This window comes from Pipistrellus kuhlii, unplaced genomic scaffold (genome assembly GCF_014108245.1).
Source record: "Pipistrellus kuhlii isolate mPipKuh1 unplaced genomic scaffold, mPipKuh1.p scaffold_m20_p_2, whole genome shotgun sequence".
Lineage (NCBI taxonomy): Eukaryota > Metazoa > Chordata > Mammalia > Chiroptera > Vespertilionidae > Pipistrellus > Pipistrellus kuhlii.
Window position 1 is genome coordinate 102,148,082 of NW_023425515.1, and position 23,580 is coordinate 102,171,661.

Sequence of the window (23,580 nt, forward strand, 5' to 3'; positions counted from 1 at the left end):
GGTGGGGATGGGTTAAGGGGCACAAGATGATGTCAGAGAGGGAAAAAGGGTCCTCACACCCAGCAGCCTGTGAAGGAATAAGAGCTGTTAGGAGAAGGGCCTTGGCCTCACAGCCCATGTGCTTAAGCCATACATGAGACCCAGTGGCCAGAGAGATGAGTATTTCATTGTATTTTACAACTAGGCTATTTGAACACAGTTATAATCATAGATTAGGTTAGCAAACTTGGTTGCCCACACTGGTTTGGCTGCTGCTTGGCTTTTCTCTGGCATCAGTTGCCAGGAGCCATTTCTTTATAATATAACATTCAAAAGCACACTATTCCAGAGAACACAGGGAGAAGACTGCCTCTCTTCTTTCCCCTCCTTCTTCCCTCACCCCTGCCATGCTTACCTAATTGTTCTCATCACATTGACCTCCACTTCCCAACACGCCAGGTGCATGTTCACTGTAAGGTCTTCTAGTCATCCATCACTGCATAACTCGCCTGAGAAACCGCCCCTGGACTGGGCGTTTGTTTCTCTCCCATGGTTACCAGGTGCTGTGGGCTGGGTTCAGGTGCGCTATTTGTTCTCTTAAATATGCTGGAGTGAGGTGCGCCATTTGTTCTCTTAAATATGCTGGAGTGCATTCTCACAGCAGATCGTAAGAGCCCTAGCAGTCAAGCCAGACTGGATCAGCACATTGAAGGCCTCTCTGCTCATGTTGTTAGCTCCATGCGCCTGGCCGCAGCAAGTCACATGACCAAACCTGGCATTGTGGGTAGAGAAAGGCAAATCTGTTCCTTCCACAGAGCCACAATGCAGGATTTGGCTGCATTAAGCAGAGTGAAATGGGACCGATACTCCCATTTGCAGTGGGGACCTAGCTTTTTTGTTCTGTTTCTGGCTCTTTCTCATTCTTCAAATTTCATCTTAGAAAAGTCTAACATAAACCCTTAGTAAAAATAGTATACCCATGCCCCTCCAACTTCATTTCTGTTACAGTGCTGTATTTAATCTGTCTCACTTAACACAATGTTGTAATGTATTGTTTATAGTTTATCTCCCTGACTAAAGTATGAGCTGCACGTGGACAGAAACCGGTCTTTCAGTCCTGTCCTGTCAGTAGAGGTAGAATGAATGGATGAATGGATGAATTTCATGCCTGTGAGCAAGTGCAGAGTAGTTTCCATCTAAAGTCTTTAATTTTGTGTGTTTCAGCCTGTGAAGTCCATTTTGAAAACACCAAGGTGCCCATTGAAAATGTCCTAGGAGAAGTTGGAGGTGGGTTTAAGGTGAGTTGTTGGCAGCAGTTCCTGTGACTGCTGTGCAGTTTCATGATGTTGTTTGCTGGCCTTAACTTTCTGTATCGTCCCTGCTTGTAGCAGACCAGCCTGTGCTGGCCAGGCGACCATGTGTGGTTCTCCTTTGGGAAATCGGCAAAGTGGGAAGGGGGGAAATTGCCTCCCAGAAGAGGAAGTGTGTGGTTAGAACCAAGTCTCTTCATTAATCTGTGAGGCTTTGTTTGCCTTGAGTAGGGACAGGATTCCCTCCAGCACACATGATAAAGCAGGCCAGTGGCAATGGAGAAACACAGGTTATCCAGTGACTAGCCCTGGGTCCTGAAGCCCCAAGATGTTTTGTTTTTGAGTCAAATTTATTATTATATTTTTATTGACAGATAATTCATATAACATAAAATTCACGGTTTCCTATTGTACACATTGGTTGTTTTTAGTATATTCACTATGTTGTGCAACCATCACCATGATTTAATTCCAGAACGTTTCCATCACCCCAGAAAAAAATGCCATCCCTCCCATTTCCAGTTTCCCTCATCCCTTGGCAATCACTACATTAACTTCTGTTTTTATGGATTGGCCTATTTTGAACATATATATAAATGTTATAAATATGTGGCCTTTTGTGTTTGGTTTCTTTCATGTAGTATTACGTTTTCAAAGTTTATTCAAGTGGTAGCGTTTGTTATTCCTTTCAGAGGCTGGGTAATATTCCATTGTATGGATAGACCACATTTTGTTTATTCATTCATCAGCTGATGGACCTTCTGATTGTTTCCACCCTTTGGCCATTATCAATAATGCTGCTATGAACATTCATGTACAAGTTTTGGTGTGAACAATATGTTTTCAGTTCTTTTGGGTATTTACCTAAAAGTAAAATTTCTGCGTCATATGGTGACTGTGCATTTAACTTTTTGAGGAACTACCCGGCTATTTTCCACAGTGGCTGCACCACTTTACATTCCTGTCATAAATGTATGAGGGATCTAATTTCTGCACATCCTCATCAACACTGATTATTGTCTATTTTTAAAATTATAGCCATCTTAGTGTGTGATGTCATATCCTATTGTGGGTTGATTTGCATTTCTCTAATGACTATTACTGCATCTTTTCATGTGTTTATTTGCAGTTTTTGGAAAAACGTCTTTTTAAATCCATTGCCTGTTTTTTGTTTTTTTTTTTGCTTTTTAAAAAATATATTTTATTGATTTTTTTGCAGAGAGGAAGAGAGAAGGATAGAGAGTTAGAAACATCAATGATTAGAGAGAATCAACGATGAGCTGCCTCTTGCACACCCCCTACTGGGGATGTACCCGCAACCCAGGTACATGCCCTTGACCGGAATCGAACCTGGGACCTTTCAGTCCGCAGACTGATGCTCTATCCACTGTGCCAAACCGGTTTCGGCCATTACCTGCTTTTATTTATTTATTTTTTTTGCTGTTACTTTTTTTTTATTATTATTATTTATTTTTTTAATTAATTAATTAATTTATTTTTACATATTTTATTGATTTTTTCCCCCTCCCTCCCTCCCACACATCCCCTCCCTCCTCAGAGCTTTATGTCCATTGGTTGTACTTATATGCATGTATACAAGTCCCTCAGTTGATCTTTTATCTCCCCCAGTTCCTCCTCCCCTTCCCGCTGAAATTTGACAATCTGCTTGTTGCTTTACTGTCTCTGTATCTATCTTTTGGTTCATCAGTTTATAATGATCTTTATTATCCACAAATGAGTGAGGTCATGTGGTGTTTCTCTTTCATTGATTGGCTTATTTCACTCAGCATGATGTTCTCCAATTCCATCCAGGTTGCTGCAAATGATGAGAATTCCTTCTTTTTTATGGCAGCATAGTATTCCATTGTGTAGATGTACCATAGTTTTTGGATCCAATCATCTGCTGACGGGCACCTAGGCTGTTTCCAAATTCTGGCTATTGTAGATTGTGCTGCTATGAACATAGGGGTGCATATATCCTTTCTGATTGGTGTTTCTAGTTTCTTGGGATATATTCCTAGGAGTGGGATTACTGGATCAAATGGGAGTTCCGTTTTCAGTTTTTTGAGGAAATTCCACACTGTTCTCCACAGTGGTTGCACCAGTCTGCATTCCCACCAGCAGTGCACGAGGGTTCCTTTTTCTCCGCAACCTCGCCAACACTTGTTGTTTGTTGATTTGTTGATGTTGGCCATTCTGACAGGTGTGAGATGGTACCGCATTGTTGTTTTGATTTGCATCTCTCGGATAATTAGTGACTTTGAGCATGTTTTCATGTGTCTTTTGGCCTTCCTTCTGTATTCTTTTGAAAATATTCTATTTAGGTCCATTTTCCATTTTTTAATTGGATCATTCATCTTCCTTTTATTTAGTTGTATCAGCTGTTTGTAGATGTTGGAGATTAAACCTTTATCAGTGGTAACATTTGCAAATATGTTCTCCCACACATTGGGTTTTCTTGTTGTTTTGTTGATGGTTTCTTTTGCTGTAAAAAAGCTTTTTATTTTTATGTAGTCCCATTTGTTTATTTTCTCTTTAGCTTCCATTGCCCTAGGGGTAGTACCAGTGAAGAAGTTCTTTTGGCATGTGTCTGAGATTTTGCTGCCCATGGATGCTTCTAGTATTTTTATGGTTTCCTGTCTGATGTTTAAGTCCTACATCCATTTTGAGTTTATTTTTGTGTATGGTGTAAGTTGGTGATCTAGTTTCATTCTTTTGCATGTGTCTGTCCAATTTTCCCAACACCATTTATTGAAGAAACTGTCCTGACTCCATTGTATATTCGTGCCTCCTTTGTCAAATATTAATTGAGCATAGTGATTTGGGTTGATATCTGGGTTCTCAATTCTATTCCATTGATCTATATGTCTGTTCTTGTGCCAGTACCAGGCTGTTTTGAGAACAGTGGCTTTGTAATACAGTTTGAAGTCTGGTATTGAAATCCCTCCTACTTTACCCTTCTTTCTCAGGATTGCTGTGGCTATTCGGGGTCTTTTATTGTTCCAAATGAACTTTTGGAGAGTTCTTTCTAGGTCAGTGAAATATGCCGTTGGTATTTTAATGGGGAGTGCATTGAACCTATAGATTGTTTTAGGAAGTATGGACATTTTGATGATGTTGATTCTACCAATCCATGAACATGGTATGTTCTTCCATCTCCTTACATCTTCCTCTATCTCTTTTTTCAGTGTCGTGTAGTTTTCTGCATATAGGTCCTTTACTTCCTTAGTTAAATTTATTCCTAGGTATCTTAATTTTTTTGGTGCGATGGTAAATGGAATTGCTTTTTTAGTCTCTGTTTCTGTAGTTTCACTGTTGGTGTATAGAAATGCCATGGATTTCTTGGCATTAATTTTGTATCCTGCTACATTGCCAAATTCATTTATTAAGTCAATTAGTTTTTTAATGGAATCTTTTGGGTTTTTTATGTACAATATCGTGTCATCTGCAAATAAGGATAACTTTACTTCTTCTTTTCCAATTTGGATGCCTTTTATTTCCTCCTCTTGTCTAATTGCAATGGCTAGTACTTCCAGTACTATGTCAAACAGGAGTGGCGAGAGTGGGCATCCCTGTCTTGTTCCTGTTCTTAGAGGGAATGGTTTTAGTTTTTGCCCATTGAGTATAATGTTGGCCGTGGGTTTATCATATATGGCTTTTATTATTTTGAGGTATGATCCTTGTACTCCCACCTTGTTAAGAGTTTTTTATCAGGAAAGGGTGTTGGATTTTATCAAATGCTTTTTCTGCATCAATTGATATAACTATATGATTTTTATCTTTCAATTTGTTTATGTGATGTATCACATTTATTGATTTGCGGATATTGTACCATCCTTGCATTCCTGGAATAAATCCTACTTGGTCATGGTGTATGATCTTTGTGATGTTCTTCTGGAGACGATTTGCTAGAATTTTGTTGAGGATTTTGGCATCTATGTTCATGAGGGATATTGGCCTGTAATTCTCTTTCATTGAGTTGTCTTTATCTGGTTTTGGTATTAGGGTGATGCTGGCTTCATAGAAGGAGTTTGGAAGTGTTCCTTCCTCTTGGATTTTTTTGAATAGTCTGAGGAGGATAGGTTTTAGTTCTTCCTTGAATGTTTGGTAAAACTCTCCTGTGAAGCCATCTGGCCCTGGGCTTTTGTTTGCTGGAAGCTTTTTGATGACTGTTTCAATTTCTTCCCAAGACACTGGTCTATTGAGATTTTTAGATTCTTCCTGATTGAGTTTTGGAAGTTTGTATTTTTCTAGGAATATGTCCATTTCCTCCAGGTTGTTCAGTTTGTTGGCATAGAGTTGTTCGTAGTATTTTGTAACAATCTGTTGTATTTCGGTGGGGTCTGTTGTTATTTCACCTCTTTCATTTCTGATTTTGTTTATTTGGGTCCTCTCTCTTTGTTTCTTGGTTAGCCTGGCTAGAGGTCCATCTATCTTGTTTATTCTTTCAAAGAACCAGCTCTTGGTTTTGTTGATCTTATGTATTTTTTTTTGGTCTCTATGTCGTTTATCTGTGCTCTGATTTTTGTTATTTCCTTCCTTCTGCTTACACTGGGCTTTTCTTGTTGCTCCTTTTCTAACTCTTTGAGTTGTAGAGTTAGATCATCTGTTACCCTTTTTTCTAGTTTTTTGCAATAGGCTTGTAAGGATATGAACTTCCCTCTCAAAACTGCTTTTGCTGTGTCCCATAGATTTTGGATTGTTGTGTTTTCATTGTCATTTGTTTCCAGGATGTTTTTAATTTCTTCCTTGATTTCTCTGGTAACCCAATCCTTGTTTAATAGCATGCTGTTTAGTCTCCATGTGTTTGATTTCTTTGGATTATTTTTATTGCAGTTAATTTCCAGTTTTATGCCATTATGGTCTGAGAAGATACTTGATATGATTTCTGTCTTCTTGAATTTGAAGAGACTTTGCCTATGTCCCAAAATGTGGTCTATCTTTGAGAATGTCCCATGTGCACTTGAGAAGAATGTATATTCTGTGGCTTTGGGGTGCAGTGTTCTGAAGATGTCAATTAATACCATCTGGTCTAGTGAGTCATTTAGGATTGATATTTCTTTGCTGATTTTTTGTTTAGATGATTTGTCGAAGGGTGACAGTGGGGTATTAAAATCTCCTACTATGATTGTATTGCTATTAATCTCTCTCTTAATGTCCTCCAGCAGTTTTTTAATATATTTGGTTGCTCCTGTATTGGGTGCATATATATTTACGAGGGTTATTTCTTCTTGTTGGATTGTTCCCTTTAGTATTATGAAGTGGCCTTCATTATCTCTTATTATGTCCTTCACTCTGAGATCTAATTTGTCAGATATAAGTATTGCTACCCCAGCTTTTTTTTCATTTCCATTTGCCTGGAAAACTTTTTTCCATCCCTTCACCCTCAGTCTGTGAGCATCTCTTTTTCTGAGGTGGGTTTCTTGTAGACAACAGATGTATGGGTCTTGTTTTCTTATCCAATCTGTTACCCTATATCTTTTGATTGGAGCATTTAATCCATTTACATTTAAGGTTATTATTGATAGGTACTCATTTGACGCCATTTTTATTCTATACCGTGTTCCTTCTTCACTTCTTATTTCTTTATTTTTACATTAGACCCTTTAGCATTTCTTGCATTGCTGGTTTGGTGGAGATAAATTCCTTCAGTCTTTTTTTGTCTGTGAAGCTCCTGATTTCCCCTTCAATCTTGATTGATAGCCTTGCTGGGTACAGTATTCTTGGATTCAGACCTTTACTTTGCATGACTTTGTATATTTCATCCCATTCCCTTCTGGCCTGATAAGTTTCTGTTGAGAAATCAGTTGCTAGTCTGATGGGGGTTCCTTTGTATGTAACTTTCTGTCTCTCTCTGGCTGCTTTTAAGATTCTTACTTTGTCGATGTTGTTTGCCAATTTAATTATAATGTGCCTTGGAGACTGTCTTCTGGGATTCATTTTGCTTGGGACTCTGCGAGCATCTTGGATTTGTGTGATTTTTTTCTTCTCTATTTCAGGAAAGTTTTCTGTCATTATTTCTTGAAATACTTTTTCCATGTCTACCTCAGTTTCCTTTCCTTCTGGAACCCCTATTATTCGAATATTATTTTGTTTTGTATTGTCCCAAAGCTCCCGTAGGCTCTCCTCCTGCTTTTTAATCTTTTTTTCTAGAAGTTGCTCTACTTGGGTATTTTTTTCCATCTTATCTTCTAGCTCACTGATGCGGCCCTCTGCTTCATCTAGTCTACTCTTGATGCTTTCTATTGAGTTCTTCATGGTAGCGATGTCATTTTTCATTTTTTCTTGGTTCTTCTTCAGTTCCTCATGGCTCTTCTTCAGTTCCTCATGGTTCTTCCTCATTTCTTCTTGGCTATTGCCAAATTTCTCTTCCATTCTTTTTAGCCATCCTATGATCATTACTCTGAATTCTTGCTCTGGTAGGCTGCTTGCCTCTGACTTGTTTACTTCCTTTTCTGGTGATGCCTGCTTTTCTTTCACGTGCAGACTATGTTTTTGTCTCCCCATGGCCTCTCTTTTCAGGATGTCTGGTTATGTGGTGTTCCTTCTCCTGCGTTGATTTAAAAGTACAAAATACAACAATACCAGGTACAACACAAGAGGCACTTAACCGGAATGTATTTACAGTATTAATAACCTCTAATAAAGGTGACCACTAGAGAAAGGCAACTTAGGGGATAGGAGAGATGGAAGAAAGGTAAAAATAAAATAAAGAGAAATTAAAAAAATTTTTTTTTTAATTAAAATTAAAAAAAATTAAGTAAATAAAAAAAAAGAGGGATAAAGAGATAGAAAAAGAAGAAAAAAAGTAATGACAAAATGAAGTTGGAAAACAGGGGAAAAAAGAGAGAGAGAGAGAGAGAGAGAGAGAGAGAGAAGAAGAAGAAGAAGAAGAAGAAGAAGAAGAAGCAGCAGAAGCAGCAGCAGCAGCAGCAGCAAACTAAAAGAGAAATGGGAAACAAACTATATATATGTGGAGAAAAAAGAGAGAGAGAGAGAGAGAAAGAAGAAGAAGAAGAAGAAGAAGAAGAAGAAGCAGCAGCAGCAGCAGCAGCAAACTAAAAGAGAAATGGGAAACAAACTATATATATGTGGAGAAAATTGCCATAGAACAACCTCTGAACCCAGCCAATGCCAATAACAATACTTGGAGATTAATACAAACTACAATGTCCACTATTATTTTTTTTTTTAAATCAATCTTTATTGTTCATATTGTTACAAAGGTTCCTCATTTCTTCCTCCATCCACCAGGTTCCCACCCCACCCTCCGCCCCATCCCCATCCCCCATTTTCTCATCCATAGGTGCAGTTTATATTCAGTCTCTTCCTCCCTCCCTTTCCCCGATAGTAAATCCCTTTTCAGATAGTAAATCAGTTACTTAGCATTTTCTCATATCAATAATATCACCACATGCCCAATGATACATTTCACACAAAAGACATTTCCAAATAGGTCAACCAGCCTCATCCAGGCCCCACCCAAGGCACTCACAGGTCAACACCCCAGCCCTATACTAACTCAACACATCCAGATCTAAGCCTTCATCACTTGATTCAGCAGACCCTCAAGTTCCCACAAAAGTTTCCAGCCATGTCTGAGAGGCAGCCGTGGGGCAGGGGCAGGCGAGGAGCGAGCTGTTCCGGGCTTGGCTGCTCCGGGACTGGCCTCTGTTGCTCTGGTTCGTTCCACAACCAACTGCTCCGGGTCTGGTCACCGTCGCTCCCGACCTAGTTGCTCTGGACCTGGCTGCTGCTGCTCCAGTCCTGGCCGCACCCTACCCGGCTACTCTGGGCCTGGCCGCTCCCAGCCTGGCAGCTGCTGCTCCGGGCCTGGCCACACCAGACCCGGCTGCTCCAGGCCTGGCCGCTCCCAGCCTGGCAGCTGCTGCTCCGGGCCTGGCCGCACCCGACCCGGCTGCTCCGGGCCTGGCCACTCCCAGCCTGGCAGCCGCTGCTCCGGGCCTGGCCACACCAGACCCGGCTGCTCCGGGCCTGGCTGCTCCCAGCCTGGCATCTGCAGCTCCGGGCCTGGCCGCACCAGACCCGGCTGCTCCGGGCTTGGCCGCTCCCAGCCTGGCAGCTGCTGCTCCGGGCCTGGCCGCACAAGACCCGGCTGTTCCGGCTGTTCCGGGACTGGCTGCTCCCAGCCTGGCAGCTGCTGCTCCGGGCCTGGCCACATCAGACCCGGCTTCTCCAGGCCTGGCTGCTCCCAGCCTGGCAGCCGCTGCTCTGGGCCTGGCCGCACCCAGCCTGGCAGGCGCTGCTTTGGGCCTGGCCGCTCCCAGCCTGGCAGCCGCTGCTCCGGGCCTGGCCACACCAGACCCGGCTGCTCCGGGCCTGGCCGCTCCCAGCCTGGCAGCCGCTGCTCCGGGCCTGGCTGCACCAGACCCGGCTGCTCCGGGCCTCACCGCTCCCAGCCTGGCAGCCGCTGCTCCGGGCCTGGCCGCACCAGACTCCACTATTATTAAGTAAGGCTATGATATACAGAAGTAAAAGAAACAAACAAAAACAGGGGATTTAAAAAAAAAATACAGAGCAATAATAACAATACAGGAATAAGCATAACAACTTCACTAAAAAGCATAAAAATTCACAATAATCAACCTTCACACAAACAATGCAAAAAGGATAGAGGGGAGAACAGTTTTTTTGTTTGTTTGTTTGTTTGTTTGTTTTTTAACTAGATAATATAGTGCAGAGATCGGTATTTGTACACTTGGATCAGGGGTTGGAACTTAGGTCTATAAGTATAGTGAGAGCTTTAGCAGGGGGTATACAGAAAGAGTAGAGGAAAAACTAAAGCTGGAAAGGGATAGGATAAACTGTAGACTAAAGGGTAAAGTTTAGTAAGAGAGTGATGGTGTAAAGGTTGAATTGAGATAGGGTTGAATGATGCTATACTAGAGATTAAAATAGAATGAAGGTTACTCCCAATGTAAAATAAAGAAAAAATAAAATGGTACTGGAGAAGAAAGAAAAAAAGAAAGAAAGAAAAAAAAAGAAACAAAAATTGCAAAATAGCAGTAGTAATAATGATGATAGAGATTGAAAAATGTAATAATTGAAAAGGTAAAATCAAGTAAGGAAAAAAATTTATTTCTTAAGTAAAAGATATGAAAAGATGAAAATTAAATAAAAGATGTAAAAAATGAAAATAAAATAAAGAATAGTAAAATTAGCATAAAAATGTCCAGTAGTGGTCATTCACTTCCTCAGTTAATGTATTTGGCACTCCTGATTCTTGGACCAGACAGTCTTGCAGTTCCCAGCATTCCACTGCACCTCAGTTTTGTAAGGTAATCCTTAATTTTAAGTAGGCTATATCTTAGTTATTAGTGTCCATTTATTTTTGATTAATTAAAAGAAAAAAGAAAAGGGGAAAAAAAAAAAAAGGCGGTTTGTAATTCAGCTCTTAGGTGTCAGTGTTTCCGGTTTGACCTCCCAGTCTTTTTGGTTGCTCTGGTCTTCTTCTTTCTCTATGGCTCTAGCTGGCAGGGTGCCAGCTGGCTCCCAGACTATCTCTTCTGGCTCCGATCCCTTGTTTCCAGGAAGGCAATTTCCCCCTGCAATTTCCAGGATATGCCCAACTGGGCAGTCCTTCCCTAGTATTCCGAAGCTAGGGGGTGAAGGGGGTCAGGCGCCAAGGTGTCCAGATGTTCCGTCCTTGGCGGGACAGCCGCGATTCTTAACACTCTGTCCCGTGTCCCCTGGTTTTTTTTTTTTTTTTTTTTTTTTTAATCCTGCTTCTGGGGAAGCTTACATCAAACCCAGCACTAGGTGTCGCTGCAGCCTTCTTTGGGCTCAGCTCAGCAGGTGCTCCCTGCTACAGTGGAGGCGGGGCCTCGCCGGAGCTCTGGCTATGGTTGCCTGCGCCCCAGGACCAGGAACCCTCAGGCTATCCCCACAAACTCTGAGCTTTCCGTGGGTGACAGAAGACCTCCCTTGAATCCACGTGTCTGCGCCGATTCGGGCTTCTCAGCTGCTTGATGGACCTCTCCGCGGGGGTTTTCCAGGCCTCAGAGAAGCTACTCCTTTCCTGGTAAGGTGGCGGAGCCCCCGAGCCGCAGCCCTCAGCTCGCCGCCACCTCCGCCGCCGCGGCAGTGCTGGCCACCCGGCCAGGAAATCCTGTCCAGCGGACAGCTCCCTACCTTCTTTGAGAACTCCGCTGCCCCTCAGCTGCCAGTCAACATTCCCTGAGCTGCTCAGACGCTACTTTTGTCTATTCTGGGACCAGAGTCAGAACAAGTCTGACTGTTCAGTTGCCATCTTCAAGCTCCGCCCCTCCATTACCTGCTTTTAAATGTTGTTGTGGTTGCCCTGATCTAATTTACTGAATCACCTAGGTACCTATCTTTACCCTGGTGAGATCCCCTGCTCCCTTGGCTATGAAGTAGAGAACAAAATAATACCTTTCTTCCCATGTCTTGAGAATCAGATAAATGCTACTCGGTGATGTGAAACAAATGGTGGTGGAGGTGGAAAGATAAACATGGGAGCAGCAGTCTGTGTGCAGTGATAAGTTTGTTTGTCACCCAGAAGATATGCAAATTAGAGAATATAGATAAAGAGAAAAAAAATGAATTCTGAAACCTGTCCCCAAGAGAATTGGCATTCATTTTTCACATTTTTGTGATTATCTTTCTAGATTTTTATGAAGACCATTCATCTCTTAAATCTGGTGTGAAGCGAACTATAGTCTGCATTTTTTCATTTATCAATAATCCCAATGTAAACCAAATTTAATTTTAGACTATCAAAAAGAATTAAAAGCATTTATTTGAGCAAAAGGAGCTGCAACCCAGGAGACACAGATTCAAGGAGCAGTCTAAATTGTGTTTCACTGAGACAAAGGGGAGGCCCTCTTTTACTGCAAAAGTTGTCACCCAGGCTCTCAATTAGGTCTGTTTTATATAAATGAGGTGTCCAAAATGTGCAGTTCTGATTGGACAGGGCAGATTTCAGCCCCTTGGTAAAAGAACAAACCAGGGTTTCCCTGCAGGGGTTTGGTCTGAGGTTCTTCGAGGTATAAAGTACAGGACGAGCCCCTGTCAGCAAATGCCTGCTAGGCTCTTACTTATAAAACTTGGGCCCTTGGTTAACCATGGGAAATCTATTTCAGCGCAAAAATTCCTTCTCAGGGTTCACATCAAATGAATTTTTCTACTTGGGGATCCACATAATCTTTATATGCCAGTAAATGTGTATTGTTGTAAGTGTTTAATACTGAATAGTATTGCTTCATGTAGTGAGGCCAAGTTGAATGTTACCAGGTTCTCGGGACTGGGAATTTAATAGAGTTTTCACTTCTTTTCTACTCAAAACCACATTGTTTGGCATATATCTTTGTATATATGTATGCCTGTCCCTCATCACAAGCCACCCATCATCTGCATTAGGTAGGAAGTTAAAATTGGTAAAGAGGAGAGAAACTGACAAAGCTCCTTAAGAAATATGTCATTGTAGGGATTTGATGGAGGAGGAGCATGTCGTGCAGTGTAAGGGGCTGGTTCAGTGGAGAGAGCATAGGCCTACATGCAGGCAGATGTTTGCTGTGTGTCTTGGGAGCGTCTGTACAGTGAGAACCCTGATGCTGAAGTAATGTTGGTAAGGTGTAAGTAGCTTGCAGCATGTACCCAGTAAGTCTTAGTTACTCTCCTTTCCCCGGGGACTAAGGATTCATATGTTCTTTTGGAATGAGGTTATTCAGTTCCTTTTTGAGGAGGTGACTCATGTTGTTTGTGACAACCATAGCAGTGATGGTGTGACCTTGTTTGGAAATGTTGGGACTGTGCTCTCTCCCTGCGCAGTGATCACTGGCAAGATGATTAACTCAACCCAAGTGCTGGCACAGAGTTCTTCAGGGACATATCTTTTTTTTTTTTTTAATATATTTTTATTGATTTTTCACAGAGAGGAAGAGAGAGGGATAGAGAGTTAGAAACGTCGATGAGATAGAATCATCGACCAGCTGCCTCTTGCACACCCCCTCCTGGGGATGTGCCCGCAACCAAGGTACATGCCCTTGACCGGAATCGAACCCGGGACCTTTCAGTCCGCAGACCGACGCTCTACCACTGAGCCAAACCGGTGCCGGCCAGGGACTTATCTTTTGTTTTCAAACCTTCTGGCAAAAATAGACAAGCACTGTGTGGTCTGTCACCTTCAGTCCTCCAGGCTCTTGGGCTGTTCCCAGCACAATATGGGCAAGCAGGACTCTGAGGGAGTGGAGTCCACAGTGAGCCCATGCTTTCTCTGCAGGTGGCCATGAACATCCTCAACAGTGGGCGGTTCAGCATGGGCAGCGCTGTGGCTGGGATGCTCAAGAAATTAATCGGTAGGTAAATAAGGGACAGGAACCCTTTGTGGTACAGTCTTGCCCCTCAGCCTGGAAACTGCCATGTGCTCACAGCAGACTGGTGCTGAGTCAGAACACTGGGCATACAGTCTCACTCAAGTTTAGGACCTGGGCTGTGATTTAGATCAAAGAATGTATTTGGTATTTGGTATTTGGTATTTGGTATTTGGTCTGTCCCCAAAGAGTGAGTGTCCATGTTTCAGCACTCCTCTATTTTACCTGCTCAGAAAGGATAGGAGGAGGGGAGTGGACATTTTGTCAGAGATGAACGGGGTAACTGCTCTGACCACTAGGAGCAGAGCTACTTAGTGAGCATCCAAGTGTGAACCAGACACCTGTAAACATTAGCCCTGATTCTCCCCGTTTTGTAGGTGACTGTTTCCACAGTGGGTGTAGAGTGGGATCAGGTTTGGAACCCAGATCTCTCAGCCTGTCAATCTTCCCTTTGTTTTTTCTGTTATGATGCCTGAATTCAGGATTTTCCTTTGCCAGTAAACTTAAAATAGCCCTGTAGGGTTTTTGTTGGGCATGGAACATAATTACTATATTAGTTTTGTGGGAAATGCAGGGAACACTGGCTATGGATGGTGGGAGATACCTAAGGGCTGCATACACTGAGTGCGTATGAAGTTCCTCAGAGTTCAGGGCAAGGTGGGATGGGAAGGCTTTGCTTTGGGTTCTTACCTTTCTTTATAGATGAGGAGACTGGTGCTCAGAGAGGGTAAGGGTTTTGCCCAAGGCCATGTTCCTGGGCCTAAAAGCTGATCCTGTCAGACTCCAAGCTCAGGGCTTGTCTCTGCTGAGCTACTCCGGATTTCTTTCGCATCTGGAAATTCTTCAGTACAAGAGCTTTTGGGGGTGCTCATGGCCAGCTTCTTCCCAAAGGATGTAGAATGATGATATCCTAAGTCCCGGAAATGTGTGAGTGGGGGTACCTGTTTACCATCTGAGCCCATCTTGAGAAGCAGTTGTGATTGGATCATAGCGGTGGGAATGTTTGGAGAGTACCGACTGTAGGGCAGGGACTGCTGACTGGGTGGGATGCTGCTCTATTCAGTTGGATGCCTTTGCAGCTGGGACCATGATGCAGCTTGCATTCACATTTGTGCACTTTGAAGCCATAGGCCTTCCTGATTTGGGGATGAACAGCTGTGACTGGTGTGAGCCAGCCCCTGCTTCTGCCCAGGGCATTTATGGGGACACGACTTGGTGCTAGGCGCCTTCCACCTGCACCATGCAGTCCTCACAACTCTGTGAGGTCGGTGGTATTATTGGGGGAGGTGAAGTCACTTGTTTTGGGATACCAGCTGGTAAGAAAAAGTGCCAGACTCAGACCTATGTCTAACTTCAAATTGTGCTTCACGTCTGTCCTGTGTGCTGGGGGCACCACTGCGAGGACAGCCCTCCTCCAGCCTGGCTTCGCTAGAAAGCAGAGGCTCGGTCTTTCAGGGGGCTTGTCTCAGCAGACTGTTCCACATAGTTTCCGCCTGAGGGGTGGAAGGTGATAATGACAGCCTTAGTAAATTATCGTAGGACACCCAGAAAATTGTTCTTTTAAACTCTGTTCTTCAGAAATGACTGCAGAATATGCCTGCACGAGGAAGCAGTTCAACAGGAGCCTCAGTGAATTTGGATTAATTCAGGTACTAAAGATTGTACAAGTGGCCCTGTATGGATTTCACTGTGACCAGAATCAAACCAGGACCCTTCAGTCTGCAAATCAATGCTCTGTTCACTGAACCAAACAAGCTAGGACTATTTTATCCACTTTTAGAGACCACTACTGTGGAAGGGACTTTATAGAGAAGCTGGTATATAAAAAGACCCTGAAAGGCAAATAGGATTTCAAAGCAGAATCCAAAGGAGGGATGCTAGGCCAGGACCATAATGCTAGAGGTTGGAGAGTATCTGGTGTGTTTGGAAAAGCAAGAAGCTCTGCTTTGCTTGCTGGGGCGTAGAGTATGTGCAAAAGTGGCTGGAGAGGTAAGTTAAGGCTGTGCTCTGAAGGGCCTTGAGGGACAGGGTATTTGACAGGTGAGGTAAATGACCTGAGTCTGTAGCAAAGGGAGGCTGAGGAGGAGGTTCCAGTTACTACAGTGGTGGTTGGTGGTTGGTGGAGGAGCCAGGGAAAAGGACTTACACCTGGCCAGGAATGTGACACCCTTATGTGAATGCTCAGGCTCAGTTCTCTTGTTTAGTGTGAGGCTTTGGACTTAATTACCTTCTCTGCTGGTTGGCATATTTGATTCTCAGCACATGTAAAATGCTTATTTATTTATTTATTTATTTATTAACACTCCAGGAAAAGTTTGCCTTGATGGCGCAGAAGGCTTATGTAATGGAAAGTATGGCCTACCTCACTGCAGGGATGCTGGACCAACCAGGGTTTCCTGACTGTTCCATCGAGGCTGCCATGGTGAAGGTAATCTCAGCACAGCCTGCAGGGAGCTGAGGAAAGCTCCTTAGCTACTGTGTGACCAAGGAAGATAAAAGACTTGCCAGAGTTCATCCAATGAGACTGTGACCATCAGAGCTCCTGCCTTGTTCGGTCTCATCTCAAAGCCCATTTCTCTGTTGAGCCTCCCATTCCATCCCCAGCCACTCTGCCCATGTCCTAAGGCCCTCCTTTTGGAAGGAAGTTGGCACTAACCTTCTCCCGGGTCTGTGGCAGGTGTTCAGCTCAGAGGCTGCCTGGCAGTGCGTGAGTGAGGCGCTGCAGATCCTCGGGGGCTCCGGCTACATGAGGGACTACCCATACGAGCGCATGCTACGTGACACCCGCATCCTGCTCATCTTTGAGGTGCGTGCCCTGATACCAGACCCACCTCATTCTGCCATGGACCCCCTGAGCCTCCTGGTTCTGGGCCCAGGCTGGCTTCTGCGTTCTCATTTAACCCTCCTCACAACCCTGTCTAGATCCTGTTCTGCAGACTGAGAGGCCAAGCATTTCACCCAGGGTCTCGCTTCCAAGGGCCTTCTGTTGAGCCTACCACCTCCTGGCAAACCGCCGCAGGTCTTTGCCAAGTCGCTTTTGCCAGCTGTGGTGGGACAAGCAGAGATCTTCTCATAAGAAGCTCTGTACGGGTCTGGGTTTTTTTCTCAGTATATTGAGGGAGCTTAGGAGGGTCATCTCTGAGGGCTTTCCCAGCCTTGCAGTTCTTGCTCTCTAATTGCTGTCCCCCATGAATTCACAAGCCTAAAGGTACTGAGAGGGTCCTGGGTGGGGAAGAAATCTAGGGGTGGGGGACACAGAGACACCTCAGACACATCCCTTCTTTGGGGTGCCAGTGGTCACTGACTGAGCCAGGAGGAAACCAGGATACCAGGGAGTGAGGGACAGAGGTGCATCTCTCCTCAGGGACTGAAGTCTTATGAAGCAATTACACTTGAAGGCAGAAAGGACTTTGACCAGGCATAGGGGAGGACTCTATGGACCAACCACAGGGAAGTAGAGCATCCTGAGTAGGCCCAGACAGGAGCTTACCTGCCCCTTCTAAGCGAATGGAGGTAGAATAAGCAAACCTTTGTGGGAGTATTGGCCAGTCCTGCTTGATGAGCTGGGGCAGGTGACGGAGCAGGTGAGGAGGGAATGGAAAGGAGACAAGCAGCCAGGTTATACAGGACCTTGGTTCTTTACTCAGGGCAGTGGAAACTATAAAAGGTTATAGCCCTGCTTGAATAGCTTCCACGGTGTAAGCGAGCAGGCAGTAGCACAGTCCACCTAGTCGCACATGCAGGATGCTGGGGCTAACTTCCATGGGGCAGCTTTTGACCTCTGTACTGCTGACCACAGGGAACCAATGAAATTCTCCGGATGTACATTGCCCTGACAGGCCTGCAGCACGCCGGACGCATCCTGACAGCAAGGATCAAGTAGGTGCCATTCCCACTCTGCTCCTCGGGTCCCACCTGGGAAAACAAGAGGGGATGAGCAGCATGGCCTTGAAGAGCTGAGCCCATTCACTGCCTGGCTGGAGAGAGGGAAGGTGGGCAGGAGCCATGGTCAGTGAGTGTTGGGCCTTGAAAGCCAGACTCCAGAGCTCGGCCATTATTTGAGGGTGGCAGGAGGAGCCAGCTGCTCAGGGACGCCCTCACTGCCCTGCCCATGGGCTCACTCCCTGGGCAGTTCCTGTTTCCCAGGCTGCAGGGATTTTCGTTTTCAGGATCTGGGAAGGAGAGGTGCTGCTTAAACACAAGAGGTGCCCCTCCAAGGCCAACGCAAGAACAATTTGTTTCTTTTCTCCCTCCCTTGTTCTCACCCCCTCTTGCTCCTTTCAATCCCCATCCTGAGGCCAGGGCAATTAGAAACCACTGCTGGAGCCCAAGAATAGGTTGCTCAATACATATTGCAGAATACTTACTGGAAAAGAATGACCTGGAAGTTGGCTGTGGCTCAGCTCCTTGTGGAGGGAGCGCGAGAATGGCTCCACCTTGGAGGAGACTAGCTGCTCTCGGACAGGCTGGCCAGGCTCAGCCTGCAGCCAGGTGCCCAGCATGCCCAGACTAGGGGAAGGTCATATTGGGCCTGGATTGGCACTTTATGACTTTGCATAGTCAGGGAGAAGGAATGGGAGCCCTAGAGCTCTGGGGTACCTATTGGTGGGGTTTTGTTGCTGTGGGGAGGACAGCAGGGCCTCAGGTCACGGGGCATGGGCTTTCTGCAGCGAGCTTAAGCGGGGCAATGTGACCACTGTCCTGGAGACCGTTGGCCGGAGGCTTCGGGACTCCTTTGGCCGAACCGTGGACCTGGGACTGACAGGGGACCTTGGAGTCGTGCACCCCAGTGTTGCGGTGAGTGAGCCCAGAAGGTATGGCCTGTCCGGTATCTTTCTCCCAGAAGGGATGTGACCAGGGGAGTGGGGAGGACCAGTCAGTCTGAGGGACAGCTGATGTCCTGTCTCCACCCTCACAATGGAGAATAGCCTGCATGTCAGCCAGGCCTGGCCCTGGAGCCCCTGCCATGTGGGACAGGATGGCACCATGGGGAGGCGGTGCTGTGCTGAGTCCTTTCCTCTTGCTTCCAGGACAGCGCCAACAAGCTCGAGGAGAACGTGTATTACTTTGGCCGCACTGTGGAGACGTTGCTGCTCCGCTTTGGCAAGGTAGTCAGGCCCCTCCAGGCCCAGGAGTGGCAGGCCCTCCACCTGTGGGGTCAGGAAAATGGGGCCAGCATCTATGAGATAATGTTTTACCAAGTGTTCACCTTTTGAACCAAGCCCAGGAAGAAATCTACTCACCATTGGAGGGGTGGAATGGGGAGGCAGGGGTGATGGGTGGGTGCCCTGCTGGGGAGCCCCCTCCAGATGAAGAGAGGCTCCACAGGGCCTGAATCTCATGACCTGATCTGAGAGGCTCTGCGGCTGAAGATGTATTAAGCCTGGCTCTGGTCTCAGCCAGGTTCCTGGGACTTGATCTTACCTTTACCCTTGCCCAAATCTAGACATAGGGAAAGGAAAACAGGCAGCTACCGTGAGCCAACTTCTCACAATCTCCAGGCATAAAATGAGGCTCAGAGGTGTGAAATGTGCCCAGGGAGCAATGCGGGGGATGGGGTCACAGGTAACGGGGTGCCTTCTCCCCCCCCCCCCCCCCCCCGGGCTCTGTGTTCCCAGACCATTGTGGAGGAGCAGATGGTCTTGAAGCGGGTGGCCAACATCCTCATCAACCTGTACGGCATGACAGCTGTGCTGTCTCGGGCCAGCCGCTCTATGCGAGCAGGACTCCGGAACCATGACCATGAGGTGAGCCTGCTCTGTCCTGTGCTGCTCTGCCTGTCCACACACAGGAGTTTTGTCCTGTGCATTTAACTGAGGCCAGGTTGTTGGGAGATGGGAAGATTGAGTGGCATGATCCAATTTAGCAGTCTTAAGTGGGAGGGGCTGGGCAAGTCAAGAGGCTTGGCATCCCAGTTGTAGTCCCAGAGAGTGAGAGTAAAGTGCAGGGTCCGTGCAGCAGTTGGCCTGGAGGCTGGTGGGTTTGCTGAGTTGTGGCTGTGGCCTGTGGTGAGTACTGAAGTTCCGATGGGAGGGAGGGTCCATGTCTGCTCAGAACACAAAGCCACTCCCTTTTATTTTCCCATCTGAGAGAAAAGGTGGGTGAGTAGGGAGTCCTAAACCCAGCTCCCTCACCTTGGCTGTCCTCACCCTGCTGGTGGGGCACTCAGCGCCTGCAGTGGATTTGGTCTTCATGTACACAGACTCACAGTAGCCAGTGGCCATAGGAATTGTGATGTCTCTCTCACAGCGGAGGAAACTGAGGCTCAGAAATGTTGAGTAATTTGCTCTTGAGACAGAGCTAGTTTGGCTTTGGGCTGGAATTAATACCTAAGATTGTGTGACTTCTGAGCCACGCTTCTTGACCCCCACCAAGCTGCCCAGTGGTTCTTTGAAGTTTAGAGGTCAGTCACCAGGGAGGGGAGCCCTATGGCCCAGAGATCTCAAGGTTCTCTCTGACCTCGGTTCTGGCAGGTTCTGTTGGCCAACATCTTCTGCACAGAAGCTTATTGCCAGAATCTCTTCACCTTATCTCAGCTGGACAAGTGTGAGTAGGGTTGTTTTGGGGAGGAAGGAAAGGGTCTGCTTCTAGGCAACTGTTGATGGTGAGCTTTTTCTGGACCCTGTCAGGCTCTCAGGGCCTATTGGTCCTCACAGACTTCTGTCGTGAGTGAGGGCTGAGTAAGACCTGCACCGGCAGCAGGGCAGGAGCATGGATCTGCAGATAAAGCTCTGCCGGAGCCCTTGTGCGGGCCCTGCGGCATCAGCACAGTGAAGGTTCACAAAGGAAGAAGACAGTTCTCCTGCCTTTTCATTCCAACCCTGCGGTGGAGAGGAAGCTGCCCCCTCACAGATGTCCTGGGATGCTGTCCTAGACCATTGCTCAGTCTGGAATGCTCCTATGGCCATGGCTTTGAATGTATAGCTTAAATTCTCCTCTGACCATTACAGTCCTGCTGGCCTCAAGGCTTCACATCACGTGTCCCAATGGAGCCCAGCTCTGTTGCTAAGAGATTGTTGAGAGGGGCACATAATTCTGTGTAGGTTCTGGCTCAGGGTGCTGTTCAGGCACCCTCCACAGTGCTGACCTGACTGTTAGTGTGCTATGGAGATGACGAGATGGTTTCTCCTGTAATAATAGGCTTGCATCGCATTGACCAAGTGCCTTCTCCCATAGGATTTAGAGTTTTTAGGGATTAACAAGATGAGCCCTTTGTTATTCAGAGTAAAGCCTATATGTACAGCCCAGAATCACTCCCTGGGGGCTTTGAGGGGTAGTGGGGATACCCACAAGCAGTTAGGAAAACTGTTCTAGCAATATTCCTATTGTCACAATGCAGAAAGATCAACCCCTGTCTCCTTTCCTTTCCAGATTCTCCAGAAAATCTAGATGAACAGATCAAGAAAGTGTCCCAGCAGGTCCTAGAGAGGCGAGCATACATTTGTGCCCACCCTTTGGACCGGACGTCCTGAAGCAGAGAGACAGTGGTCACTGTTGCCGCCAGCCGTCAGGCCACAGCCTATTGCTAGACAATTCGCCTTTTCCAGAAGGTGTTGGGCTTGGGGTTATTTTAAGTCGAACTTTCTTCCCAGTCTTCACCTGAAGGTCTTTCTCTTACCTTGGGGAAGCCTCTTCTAGGCTTGATCTGTGAGCACTGCTGCCTAACATGATCATCCCAGGTTCTAAAGGGAGATGAATAGAGAGAGAATGGAGTTGCTGAGACCTGGAATTAGAGCATACGCTATTAGTTTAGGAGAATTCAGAATGGAAACGGGGGCTCTTGCTGCTGCCTCTGTGGCATGAGCCTGTGGGGATCTGTTTTGGGCGTGGACGGCCATTTCTACTAGATTACACCTTTCCCAAGAAATAGCTTGAAAGCTGTGTATGTGTCGTTCATTCAGACTAGAAGGAAAATATACTTGTGCCTTTATATTCTTTTTTAACAAAAAAAGTTTGTATTTACTCTTCTAATCATGTTTTTTCTCAGAACCAACCTTTAATGGATGATAGCATGAACTTAAGAACTACCCTTTAGTGATGGCTCTGTCTCTTTTGTCCTCAACCTGTGAGAAGGCCTTGAAAGCTGAGGAGCAGGTTCCCACTGCAGGGCTACCGGGGTTATGAGTCCTATCTTTGGTCCTCTCAGGTGATAGCTGGAAAACAGCATTTCTTGGTTCATGACAACATATGCTTGTTCCCACCTGGGCTTTTCTTCTGCTTTCTTTGCAAGGATTGCCCTCTAGTTTTGAAATGGGGACAAAAGTTATCTTTAGGTGGCACTAACAGGCCTTTGCATTTCTCCAGGCTTCCTTCTGCTGTTACTTGCTGTATGTACTGGGTCCCAGCACACTGGCAGGTTTCAAGCTTTGGTCTAGGGTGGCTTGGGGTTCCCCCCAAAAAGCCTCGAGATGGGAGGAGAAGGCTCACTCCTTTTCCTCCAAGTATAAATCGCAGTCTGCATGATGAAAGAAAAGGCAAGGAGTAGATTGGGAATGCTGAGACCTGACCTGGCATAATAGGGTTGGCCTGAACATTCTGCCAGGGTTTTGGTAGCTAATCTTCTAAGAGTAAAAGTTCACAAATATTGTGATTTTAGAAATAAGTTTCCAATGAAACTGAAAGTTCTTTTTATATATATATTTTGTTGTTAATTTCAGAGAGGGATAGAGAGATAGAAACATCAACAATGAAGGAGAATCATTGATCAACTGCCTCCTGCATACCCCACACAGGGAATTGAGCTCATAACTCGGCATGTGCCCTGACCAGGAATCGAACCATGACCTCCTGGTTCGTGGGTTGATATTCAACCACTGAACCACACCGATTGGGCATAAACTCAAAGTTCTTAAATGTTGGCAAGGAGGCGTTTTGCACAAAATGGAGAGTACCTGCCTTCTCACTGCTGGGGAAGGAGGTGCACGGAGCTCCTTTGCGAAGCATGCAGTCCCCACCCCGCTTAGGCAGTCCTTAAGAAGAGCTTCACTCTAGGCCTTGTGGCATGGAAGTCCTCTGTCAGCAACAGGGGTCTCCATCCAATTGAGTTTAAAGGCTGGAATCACTAGTTCAATTCTCTCTTTTTCACCTGTCATTTCTAAGTTTTATTAAACCTGTTGTGGGGAAGGAAGGTCCTGGCATGTATTTGTTATATTTTGTCAGCAATATGCACAGGCTTGAGATGCTCAGGGAACCTGTGTTGGGGAGGCCTGTGGTGCAACCCACCAGAGCATTCTGGTCAGTGAGGCAAGCATGGTTTCCTGGCCTAGACCACAGCAGTGGCTTAGCTTCTGACACACCAGCAGAAAGGAGATCCTCACACAGCCCAAAGCCTATTCTGAAGGGAGGCAGTAGGTACAAGTGAGGAGAGAGAGAAAGAGGGGGGTGTGGGGGGAGATTTCAGGAGCTTGTCAGCACTTCCTCCTATTCATGGAACTGTCTCTAGCTGCCCTTGGAAGTCAAAGTAGGTAGGAACTCCATCCTGATTTCTGGTAAAGGGTTCTCTGGCAATTTTTTTTTTTTTTTTTTTTTTTTTTTAATCAGAAAACCTATTTCTCTCCAGACAAAGGTTCTGGCTGTGTAAACCAACAAATTTAGGTTCTCTGCCAACCTATGAATGACCTGGAGGTCTTCATAACAGAGGGATGGAAAGAAAGAAGAAGACACAGAAGATTAAGGAAGCAAGACTCCATACTCCCCCACAGAGGGAGATGGCAGTATCTTGAGCTGGAAGGGAGTTGGTAGGTCCCAGTGAAGCCCAGATTCTCTTGCCTATGCCTCCCGAAGCCAATCTTGGGAACCAGAGTGTTGAAGCTCAGCAAGCCTTTAAATTTTTCCAATGCACCAGGCCCAATGCAATAAAGGGATTTGCCCAAAGTCACACAGTTGGAACTAGAATCTGGGACTCCTCTGAGTTCCAGCCCTGCATTCAATCTGTTACA

At 45.7% G+C, this 23,580-nt stretch overlaps 1 protein-coding gene across 4 annotated transcripts in view; it reads left to right on the forward strand.

Moving 5' to 3' along the window:
* The window catches only part of ACAD9 (acyl-CoA dehydrogenase family member 9), a 63,791-nt gene extending 42,228 nt beyond the window's left edge, over positions 1-21,563 (forward strand). Inside the window, exons 8-18 of one of the 4 annotated variants that reach the window (XM_036445538.2) lie at positions 1,204-1,277; positions 13,552-13,627; positions 15,221-15,291; positions 15,951-16,070; positions 16,320-16,448; positions 17,442-17,521; positions 18,313-18,439; positions 18,673-18,750; positions 19,261-19,389; positions 20,116-20,188; positions 21,014-21,563. In XM_036445538.2, coding sequence (XP_036301431.1) covers positions 1,204-1,277; positions 13,552-13,627; positions 15,221-15,291; positions 15,951-16,070; positions 16,320-16,448; positions 17,442-17,521; positions 18,313-18,439; positions 18,673-18,750; positions 19,261-19,389; positions 20,116-20,188; positions 21,014-21,114 — 1,058 coding nt within the window. In that variant the 3' untranslated portion in view covers positions 21,115-21,563. The remainder of the gene's footprint in view (positions 1-1,203; positions 1,278-13,551; positions 13,628-15,220; positions 15,292-15,950; positions 16,071-16,319; positions 16,449-17,441; positions 17,522-18,312; positions 18,440-18,672; positions 18,751-19,260; positions 19,390-20,115; positions 20,189-21,013) is intronic. The other 3 variants (XM_036445541.2, XM_036445539.2, XM_045584163.1) reach the window with 3 other exon arrangements.
* Positions 21,564-23,580: the final 2,017 nt, after the last annotated feature.